Source organism: Elephas maximus, chromosome 6 (assembly GCF_024166365.1).
Source record: "Elephas maximus indicus isolate mEleMax1 chromosome 6, mEleMax1 primary haplotype, whole genome shotgun sequence".
Classification (NCBI taxonomy): domain Eukaryota; kingdom Metazoa; phylum Chordata; class Mammalia; order Proboscidea; family Elephantidae; genus Elephas; species Elephas maximus.
The window spans coordinates 101,135,315-101,146,916 of NC_064824.1; the positions used below are offsets into that span (position 1 = coordinate 101,135,315).

Consider the following 11,602-nt stretch of genomic DNA (forward strand, 5'->3'; position numbering starts at 1 on the left):
CCATTGCTGTAGAGTTAGTTTGGACTCATAGCAACCCTGTAGAACAGAGCAGAACTGCCCCATAGGGTTTCCAAGGAGCGGCTAGTGGATTCGAACTGCCAGCCTTTTGTTTAGCAGCCGAGCTTTTAACCACTGCGCTACCAGGGCTCCAATTCGCATTTAAGTACTCAATATTTCCATTTTTTTTCTTTATGCAATGTTAGAACAAAAATAAACCTTAGGCTTAGGAAATCTCTTATCCATGTGTATCCTGTCTTGTTCCTCTGCCTTTTGAGATTTTATGATGAAGACTTCTGTATTAAAAAAAAACTTGGTTTAGATTTTTTTGTTTTTTTTTTGTTTTTTTTCCTTGAAATTATCCAATGTTTTGAAACTTGAATTTGTTCATTTTACTTTCTGGTGTAGTTAGTTGTCTCCTGTGCTAATGGAGTATTTTTACATACCATAACTGCATAGATTACTAAATCAGAAATTGTTTAATTTACCACCTCTCTTAAGGATCCCTGGTGGCACAGTGGTTAAACGCTCACTGCTAATGGACAGATTGACAGTTCAGACTTACCCAGTGGCACATGGGAGAAAGACCTGGTGATCTGCTCCTGTAAAGATTGCATCCTAGAAAACATTACAGGACAGTTCTACTCTGTTACATGGGGTTGCTGTGAGTCAAAAATTGACTGGACAGCACCTAACAACATCTCTTGAGTGTGATTGGCCAACTTGAAAAAACTAATACCTTTACATTTTAGAAACTGTTAGCCTTCATAAACTGCCCCAAAGCCACTAAAATGAAACAGCATTGTGTGCTTATGAAAGTATAATCTAATGACATTTTCTTTCGAGAATTATTCCCATTACACAGATATTTGTAGAGATTTTCTAACTCTGGGTTTTCCAGTGAAGTGAAAACGTATGATCCTTCTGGTGACTCCACACTGCCAACCTGTTCTAAAAAACGCAAGATAGAACAGGTAGACAAAGACGAAGAAATTACAGAAAAGAAAGCTAAAAAAGCCAAGATTAAAATCAAAGGTTGGTTTTTTAATTTTTCATGGCATTTATACTCTTATTTAAGAATTACATAAGTCTTGGATGAGTACACACCATTGGCCTTTATTATGAAACAACCCATATTGAAAGCTAATGGTGTTTTAATAAGCCATCATGTTCTCTGGGAATATTTAAGATAATATTAAATCTATTAGACTTCATAGGAATGTGAGAAGCATTTCTTCCAGTATGTGGAATTAAGCATTAGACTAAGTGTACCAAACTTCGCTGTATTTTATAGTTCAGCTGGGATTAGTGAGAGTCCTGGAATGCATTACCAGACAGTGTTAATTGCAGTGTCTTTATACTTACTCTATTCAGTTGAAGAAGAGGAAGAAGAAGAAGAAGTACTAGTGGTAGAAGAAGAGGAGAGCTCTGTGAAGAAGAAAAAGAAAAAGGATAAAAAGAAACGTATTAAAGAAGAACCAGTTTCTGAGGAAGAACCATGCACCAGTGTAGCTGTTTCTGTATGCTTGTTTTTAATTGCCAGTACTTTATTAGCATGGGCAGAGTCTCCATATTTAATCCACTCTGTATAATATACAGTGCCAAAAAATGAGTAGGCATTTGCTAAACGTGGTTTTCATTGATGGAGAGGTGAAAATAAAATAATTGCCTCATTGCACTTATATTTATAAATGGCCATTTCCCAGACCTGGAATGTTATCACAAAATGAGTTTCCTTTGGGAGATGGGAAGAATATGATTTGGTCCAGATTAGTTCCATGGGATGGCTTTTATAGATTCAGATTTTAATAAGTCTTAAGAAGCATTTCTTATAAATCTTTACCCCCTAATTTGTTTTGAAAGGAAGTAAAGTAGATCCAGTTTGCTTTTTATAAGAAAAAAATTGTTATCACTCACCCTTACAGTCACAACTCTTTCAAAAGCATTCTTATTGGTTATTTTCAGAGTCCAGAGAAAAAGAAGAAAAAGAAAAAAAAGAGAGAGGATGAGGACTAATGGTAAGGAACGGTAGTTGGATCGCCTGGACACATCACTCTCAAGATTCAGTCAGGAACATACCAGAGATGCCCACTAAAATATTGAGGGGAGGCTGAGTGAAAGCGATAAATCATCTGTAGCATTTTCAGTCCTTTAGCGTTTTGTGTCTAGATGTGAACTTTGTTAACCTCATTATACCATCCCCTTCTTAGCATCTTTGATAATACTAAAAATAAAAATATTTTCTTTTGTATTTTAAGGCAACTCTGTGACCTCTTTGTATTTCAGGTAGAGAATCTTTTTCCCTTTCTATATTTTATTCGATATCTGACAATTGTTTTGATAATTAATTGGTTAATTTTAAACTTAGCCTTTTGGAAGGCAGTGATTAGATGGACCAGCTTAAATGTTTCATTTTCATGTGTTTTTCTAGCCTTTTTGGACTGTTTGTTTTTCAAAAGGAAAACATAGTTCGTAACTCTTTACTCATTGGCAATTTGGATAGGTGCAGCAAATTATGCAGATCCTGATTTGTTTGCAAAGTAATCGAAAGTAATTTTTTTTAAAGATAATAAACATTTATTTTAAAGTAAAATGGACAAAACAAAATGAGGGAAAATAAAGAGTCAGCATGAACTGACAAAGACGAATCCCTGTAAGTTTCAATAAATGCAGTTGGCTGATGGAGGAAGCTAGAATGATTATAACTTTGAGTTTCAGTAGTCCCTCTGAACTTTGCATATCCCAATACTGGTTTGTAGAAATTAGGTGATCATAAATTTTCAAAGATTGTAAATAAGCTTCAAATTTAGAACTTAAAAAAAAAATACTGTGTTTTAGGTGAAAGCTTACATAGCAAATTAGGTTCCCATTTAACAATTTTTATACAACTTCTTGAATTTTTCGATGTAACATTTTTCACATTCTTATTTCCATTCTTTTTGTCCTGTTTCTGTTAATCTAGCTTCCTTGCCCCTCCTTAGCTACTTATCTTTGTTTTAGGGTAAAAGTTGACCATTTGGTCTCATACAGTAGATTTTTCAAGGGAGCACAGTATTCACGGGTGACAGTGTTTATTTTATATGCCAATCTGTTGTCCTGTAGGGTCGCTAGGAGTTGGAATCAACAGCAATGGGTATGATTTTAATCTGTTGTTTTGATGAAAGGTGACCACTAGGGAGTGGATTCAGTTCCAAGTTCAGAGAGTATCTTTAGGCAGTAGTCTCAGGGGTTCCTCTAGTCTTTTAGCGGTCCAGTAAGTCTGGCCTTTTTTAGGAATTTGAGTTTTGTTGTACATTTTTCTCCCTTTCTGCCCTGGACCTTCCCTGGTCAGAATGGTTGGTAGTGGTAGCTGGTTACCATCTAGTTCTTCTGGTCTCAGGTGAGATGAGTCTGTGGTTTGTATTGGTTATTAGTCCCAAGAGACTAGTTTCTTGAGTCTTTAGTTTCTTCATTTTCTTTTGTTCTAAACGAGTAGAGACCAATAGTTGTATCCTAGATGGCTGCTCGCAAGCTTTTAAGACTCCATACATTACTCAACAAACTAGGATGTAGAGCATTCTTTATGAACTGTCTTAATGCCAGTTGACCGAGTTGTACTGTAAGACTATGGTCCCAAGCTTTCAAATCCAGTAATCCAATCCCAGAATGTGTTTGGTTATATCTAGAAGTATCTGTAACTGTGCTCCCTATGTGTTTTATTAAATTTAGATATTTTGATAAAATAAAAAAAAACTAAAATATATGTAATAAAGCTGGTTATTTTGCTCCCCAGAACATTGTCATTTTGCATCATCAAATAGTAAATATAATAATCTCCAAACACATTCTTGATTTGGGATACAAATGTTTGTTTTTTTTAACACATTCCATGATAGTGGCTAATGATCCTACCAAGGACTGTATAGCCAAAATCTTTACAGCTCAAACAAAATAAACATTGAAAATGCCTAGTGATTTTGTAGTCTTCTACAGGCCTGGGGAAAACTTGGTAAAATCACAACGATCAGCCTTCCTGAGTGTTGAAATCTTAAATGTTTAACCAATGTCACAATACAATATGTGTATTAATTACGTAATGAGAAACTAATTTGCTCTGTAAATGTTCATCTAAAGTACAATTAAAGGAAAAAGTGCCCCTTCCTCACCACACTTTACTACTAAAAACCAAACCCAGTGCTGTTGAGTCGATTCAGACTCAGGGACCTATAGGACAGAGTAGAACTGTCCCTTAGAGTTTCCATGGAGGACATGGCGGATTCAAACTTCTGACCCTTTGGTTAGCAGCCGTAGTACTTAACCACTTTGCCGCTAGGGTTTCCACTGCCTTTCCACTAGCTTCCAGAAATTGTCATTAACTCGAAACCTATGATGACTAGGAAGTGACTGCCATCCCCCCCCTCACCCCATGCTGGATTTGTGCAGTGACCAACTTGCACAATTATAAGCACAGTCCTGCAGCACCTTTAAAAGCTTCTGTGGTTCATAATTATGGTCCAGTGTCATTTACTGGAAAATATAACACAGTAATCCTAAAATGATACTTAACATTTATTGAGCACTTACTATGTGTCAGGCACTGTTCAGACCACTTGTATTAACTATTTTAATCTAATAACCCTTTCTAATAGATACTGTTGTGCTGTCTTTACTATGAGGAAATTAATGTACAGAGACGTTAAGTAACTTGCTCCATGCCATTCAAATCATTACAAATGGCTACCGTGTGGTTCTAATGCTGGCAAACTGCGACTAAAGCTTGTGCTCAATGGTTCTGAAAAGTACAAGGTACTCCTTGTTGGAACATTGTCTTCGTAGCCTGAAGGTAATTGGGATCTTGTTATCTGAAAATTAAAATAGATGATTTGAGTCCAGCTATAAGCCGGGCTTGCTGCTACCCCCAGAAAGTGGTTGGCAGTATAGTCTGGAGTGGCAGCTCATTGGAGATTTCCCACAGAACCTGGGGACCCAAAGGTTGGTGTTTGCTGCTCCCTTGTGTTAAGTCAATCCCTGAAAGCCTGTAGGCCAACCAGGCAAAAGCTTTGGAAGTGACTCCCTAGAATTCTCCGAACCTACTACCATGCTAATACATGACAAAGGACGCTTAGTGCTCAGTTGGTTATGACACTCATTTAAATACCAAGTCATCCTATGTCATGTCAGCCTTCAGAGTTGGAAAGTAAACTATTATTTGTATAGCTGTGAGTACATCCCTTATAAAAGTAACCAAAGGCAAAGAAACCCTCATAAAAACTATAGTCCCTGTTTACTTAGGGCGCAATGCTTGAGAACTAATGGCTGTAAATGAGGCAACAAAGAGTAATGAAATCACATCCTTCAAAACTTTGGTCTGCTTGTCAGTGCTAAACCAACACCAAAACCAAACCCATTGCCATTGAGTTGATCAGTACTAGGGGAGGGGAAATGGGTGATCTCAGAGGTAGGAGGAATCTACATCCCCTGGTATAACTCTCACTCTGCAAATAAGGACACTGAGGCTCAGCTCTCCACCACACATGTGCCTAGTGTGCAGGCATATTCCAAAGACATGAGGCCTATTTCTCTTAGCATCAGGGAAAAAGCAATTTCTTTTATAAAAAGTTAGTATACATTTAATGAAACCCTTGTGGTATGCTCTCAAGTCAATTCCAACTCATAACAACACTATGTGACAGAGTAGAACTGTCCCATAGGGTTTTCTAGGTTATAATCTTTATGAAAGCAGATTACCAGGATTTTTCTCCCAGAGAGCAGTCTGGTGGGTTCAAGCTGCAAACCTTTCAGTTAGCAGCTGAGCATGTAGCCATTGTGCTACCAGGGCTCCTTAATGAAGCCTTTAGATGCATTTACCTTCCAGTTTGCAGAAACAGCATCATAGGAAGCAATCAGATTCAGAATGTGCAACACAGCCATGCCCGTTCATTAAAAAACTGTCTGGCTGTATTGTCTATGTTTATGTACTCCAACTACAGAATTAAGTCATTGCAGCAAAGACCATATGGCCCACAAAACCTAAAATACTGTCTGGCCCTTTACTGAAAAAATTTGCTGACTCCTGTTCTAGATTAAAAGAAACAAATGACGATCAAATGCAACATGTGAACCTTGATTGATTCTGGTTCCAGAAATCAAAAGCTGTAAAAGATATTTTGGGGACAGTTCGGGAAATTTTAATAGGAACTGGGTGTCATGGATTGAATTATGTCCCCCCCAAAACGCGTGTATCAATTTGGCTGGGCCATGATTCCCAGAGTTCTGTGGTTGTCCTCCATTTTGTGGTTGTAATTTTATGTTAAAGAGGATTAGGGTGGGATTTTAACACCCTGACCAGGTCATATCCCTGATCCAATGTAAAGGGAGTTTGCCTGGGGAGTGGCCTGCACCAAGAAATAAAAAGGAAAGAGAAGCAAACAGGAGGGGTACCTCATACCACCAAGAAAGCAGCACTGGGAGCAGAGCACATCCTTCGGAGCTGGGGTCCCTGCACCTGAGAAGCTCCTCTATCAGGGTAAGACTGATGACAAGGAATCTTCCCCCAGAGCCGTCATATTTTTTTTTAGGTGCGATAATGGTGGTAGTGTTATGTAAGAGAATATCCTTAATTTTTGAAGATGCCTGCTGATGGGGAGAAATATCCTGATGTCTATAATTTTAAAAATGACATAGGAGTGGCACCTGACTCCTCTAATTTCACGAGGGGGAGAGAATTATTGTCAGCACCTATGGCTCAAGCCGGATTCCTATGAGGCAGAGGTCAGACATGCCTCCACCCTCCAACCGTCCCTCCCATGGTACTCTCTACATTTCTGTTGGAATGGCCACACAGAACTCACAGACCATACTCTCGCAGTTATGGGGTTTATTAGGGAAGTTACAGGTTACAATTCGAGTTCAGAAATACTCAGGATACAGTTCTTCGATCAGGTCAGCCTCATAGCCATGCTGCAGGTAGGCCTCTCTCTGGCCCTTGGCCCTCCTGGGCACCTCTACCCTGCTCGGTCAAGTGTTACGATGTTCTTGTAGTTCTGCTGGTAAGTGCCTGGAAGCACCCCATTCCACCAGTAAACCTCGGCCTGAAGGTGCTAAGCTCTAGCTCTGGGTTGGCAAACCTAGCTCCACCAAGTGCCCAGAGGCACCCTACACTGCCAGCAAGCCTCCTGCCGGAAGGCACTCAGCTTTCTCCCTCGTGAATCAGGAAGCCCACTTCGCGTCTCCTGACAGTCTCCTAGTTCTGCTGCATGTTGCTACTGTTTCTCTGCTATTGCTTCTTGCCGTCTTGCCATCTTCAACGTTACAGCTCTCTGTCCCCTGGGTCTAGAAGAGTCTTAACGCAGGGATCCCAGGTCCAAAGTACATGCTTCGCTCTCATCTCTTGGTGGTAGTCAGGTCCCCCCTCTGATCTGGAATTGGCTCTCTTTAAAGCCTAGCGGGATGGCAAAACTGACCAATCCCTTTGTTAGGTTTCCATACACCATATTTGCATGGTTCCACCCCCACAAGGGTGCCATGCACCTTATTTACATTATTAACAAGTTATCCAATCCCCTTGGTGGGCCACAAGCATTTCATTTGTATAGTCCAGCCCAGTCATTCAGTGGGAGTTACAAGACCGTGGTGAGAAAGGCCATGTAAAAGCAATCCATTGCACCGCAGGCCATGCCCTGGTTTTTCTAGCCGTAGTTGTTTCATACTTGAAGAATAACTTCCCCCTCCCAATCATTTCATCAATCCAAAATAGTCATTAACAGTCCTTCAGTGGGGCAAAGAGTGCTCGGGGTGAGGTTACTTAGGTGCCAGCAATTTAGGTCTGCTGCAGATATCCATCTGATCTGGTCAGGTTCTCCAAAAGTTGTCTCAAGTTCGCCATTTAACTGAGAGAAGATTATTCCCTTGTTCTGAGCCTCACGAGGTATCAGTATAGCAAAACCTTTAAGGGACTTTAGGTTAGGCTACTGTACTCCAGTGCAGCCTTACCTCCCCCTTAGTCCACAATTCCACAGCTTTTACAATCAATTAACCCTGTAAACAGTCATTAATCACAATGGAATCATATAATCCTATCAGCATCTTCTCCCACTCTCTCTTCCTCAGACCTATGAGGAAAAGAGGAATCTATTCAGTGAGAATCCTCCCTTGTCCCCCTCATTTTGAGTGTAAGCACACCCATGAAAGTGTGTACGCCAGCCACTTCATGCCTTTATCTCCCTTCATTTTAGATAGCCCATTTCTAAATTGCCCATCCCTATTTGTAAAAAAAAAAAAAAAAAATTTTTACGTTTTTTTATCAAACCAGTACTCCAAGAAGACAAGCATGTTCCTTGATCTGAAGAATCTTCTGCTCCGATTAGAACTTCGAGCATCTGCATCCATAAGCAGAGTCCAGTCCAGAGCAAGCCATCAAGTGGCAGCAATCCACACCAGCTCACGCTGTCAAATATCTTTCTCTTCATTTGATCAGCTTCTGATCAGCTCGTCATGGGTATCAGCTATAGGCTTGGAAGTCCACATGCCTCCTGGCACTTCAGTAATTTATTTTGAAATAGTTCAGCAAAAACATGAATATAAATAGATGAAGCAAATACGGCAAACTTAGCAATTATTGAAATACATGGTGGTGGGCATATAGAGTTTCCAAGGAACACTGGTTTTTTGGGGCATATAGATGTTCATTACACTATTTTCTGTTTTTTTTTTTCTGTATCTTAAAAATGATCATAATAAAAAGGTTTGTTTTTTTAAAGCAAGAACATGCCATTTGTTTTTCTTTAATTCTGAGTTCTTTATCTCTGGAAACTTCCAAGATCTTCACAACATTTTTTTTTTCCTTTTTTAAATTTTCTTTTTTATTTAAACATTCTTACCAACAAGCACTCTGCTAGAGGGGGACTCAAGGAAGCAGAATATGCAGTGGCTGCTGCCCTCAGAGAGTTCACAAAGCGAAGCCTCAACCTCTGCCCCTCCTGATGAAGAAGGCCATATTCTCATTTAAGTCCTTTCTTGAGGAAGGAGGAATGCAGGGAGACAGCAGGTAGAGATCTCAGTAGAAGATGAGATTTACGGAAATTATAAAGGCAAAGCTTCAAAGCAGAAACTGAGTTTATAGAAGAGAAATTTTCTACAAGATTTCTATAAGAGGAACTTGTGGCTGGTTCCTCTACTAGCCACAAGATCCTACAGACTGAAGAAAGCAGAAAAAAAAATTAACAGCAGCGGAGACCCACCCCTTGGCAGGTCATAGAGAATGGCAGTACACCCCCAGTCCCTTGTATCCCACCTCCCCACCTCAGAACTGCCCTCCAACATCCTTTGAGCTTTGGCAATTTAGTACTCACCTGGAGAGCTGATTTTTGGGATTTTTTTTTGGAGAGCTGTGGTGTGCCACATTACTGCAGGTAAGCTGCCATGTGCATTCTCAAGGCTTCCTAAAACTGGCTTCCTAACCTGAGCCAAGAAGAAGGGAAGGGCTTGGTTCCTAGTAGGAGTAAATGTGCCTGATTCCAGGAAAAAGGGATGATCAGACAACAAATGGGTCTATTCATATCCCATAATCTGCTGGAACAGCAACATGCTAATAACCGGTTGGGCATGATGGAGAGGCCACAATCAGACTGCCAGAGCGGGGAGATCCCTGCACTAGTGATCAGAAAAAATAATATATATGGAAGTGCTGCATAAACCAAAAGTACTGTTACGAAGTATCCTTGCTGTTGTAATTATGAGCTGGTTTCACCACTTACTAGTTGGTGTCCTTGGCCAAGTCAATCTGTGCCCTATCTGAGCCTCAGTTTTTTCATCTATAAAATGGAAATAGTAACATTTTACCTTGGAAACTCGGATGAAATAATTCATGCAAAAGTCCTTTGTGAACTGTACAAACAAATTATTATTATCATTACTTTAAATTTGCCCTACTTAAAAACAAGACCCAAGTGTTGCGTATTCTAGGGGAGAAGTCAGTGGGAGGGAATAGAGAAATCTGTGGTGGCTACCAGACCCATTTTCTCCTATTTCTGGACACACAGCTAGACTATAATTCTTAGTTTTCCTTGCAGTTAGTTGTGGCCATGCAACTGAGTCCTAGCCAAAGAAGTGGTAGTGGAGGTGATGCAAACCACTTGAAGCCTGGTCCATAAAAATCTCCCACAGCACTCCTTAGTGCCGTATCCCCTGTGCTGGCTCCAGGTAGACAAACACAAACACGGTACCAAGCGTTGAAGACAGAGAAGCTGCAAGAGAATAAACCTGGGGCCCTGAATCACCAATGGCATGAAGGGCGGCTACCCAATGGTAGAAACATTTATTTGGGCTTTATAGAGGAGGGACTTAACTTTTATCACGTTTGGCCTTTATATTAAGTCAAGCCATGTGAAATTGCCAATATTCGACTGTCTTTGACCTACAAAAATGACAATTTCCTGTGGTTCAGTCTAAATAAACATTTTGGTTTGTTTCAGCAGCTAGTGTAATCTTAATCCACCATTTTAGGGGAACTCTTTTTAGCACTCACATTTTCAAAGATGAGTAGGGAAATTTTGTAAACTGCCTGCTATTGGTCCAGATTTGGGGGCAAAAATATTTTATTTGCTCCACAAAATGTTAGTCCACATACTGCTGATATTCAAAAATCAAAAACATTTTTTCATCATGTAGTAGAAAACATTTTTTTTTGTCTTTTGTCTTTTGACCTTTAGAATCAACATGGCAAAGAAAAAACCTAAAATCAAACCAAACTCATCAAAACCAAAATAACAAAATTCCTTTAATAAACAAATAATTAAACTGTGTGATTTTTAAGAGAAAGAGAGTGAAACTTATTTATAGTTTTGGGATGAGGAAGCCCTTTCTAAAATATAAAATGAAATTCGGAAAACAGATTGATAAATTTGATCACATAAAATTAGAACTCTTGTATGACAAAAATACTGCATAATAGTCAAAATATAAGGAGATATTTTCTTTGATTTATAGATTAAACCAATTAATAAGAAAAAGATGATAAATGTGCAAACATAGGCGGCTCTGGAGAAAGGTACACAAATCAATAAACATAAGAAAAGCTGTATCCTATCAAATTGCCAGAATTAATAATAATAATAGTACTCATTGTTGGCCAGAGTATAGGAAAACAGACATATATTGCAGATGGAAGTACGGCCTGGCAGAAAATTTTAGGAGGGAGGGTATTTTGATAATAGCTATTAAAAATAAAAATGCTAACCAAGTGGTGGTAATGTGTAAATACAGTAACAAATCACTAAGATATGTATAGACATAAGGATGTTCATTATAAAATTGTTCATAGTTGTGAAAACAACAGCCAAAATCCAGAAACAAACACAATATCCACAAATAGGGGCTAGGAAATAATAATATGTCAATTAGTATGTACAAAAATACCACCATTAAAAATCAACATGCTGGAGTTATAGATGGAAATATAGAAATATCTCCAAAGATATACCATTTAGTGGAAGAAATAAAATGCAAAATAATGTGAAACCATTTGTGTAAAATGTTTGAAAGCGTAAGTATTTTTTTGTTTTATTCTCCGTCGACCCATATATAACAGTTTGGGGATCAGAGAGTGGGAAGGAAGATTTTTGCCTTT

The 11,602-nt window shown here is 39.0% G+C and overlaps 1 protein-coding gene across 3 annotated transcripts in view; it reads left to right on the forward strand.

The window, feature by feature from the left end:
• The window catches only part of NOP58 (NOP58 ribonucleoprotein), a 33,342-nt gene extending 24,694 nt beyond the window's left edge, over positions 1-8,648 (forward strand). The window contains exons 13-16 of one of the 3 annotated variants that reach the window (XM_049887902.1): positions 899-1,032; positions 1,372-1,517; positions 1,963-2,015; positions 8,288-8,648. In XM_049887902.1, the coding sequence (XP_049743859.1) occupies positions 899-1,032; positions 1,372-1,517; positions 1,963-2,013 (331 nt within the window). In that variant the 3' untranslated portion in view covers positions 2,014-2,015; positions 8,288-8,648. Of the gene's footprint in view, positions 1-898; positions 1,033-1,371; positions 1,518-1,962; positions 3,791-8,287 lie in introns of those variants that run through there. The other 2 variants (XM_049887901.1, XM_049887903.1) reach the window with 2 other exon arrangements.
• The last annotated feature ends 2,954 nt before the right edge of the window (positions 8,649-11,602 follow it).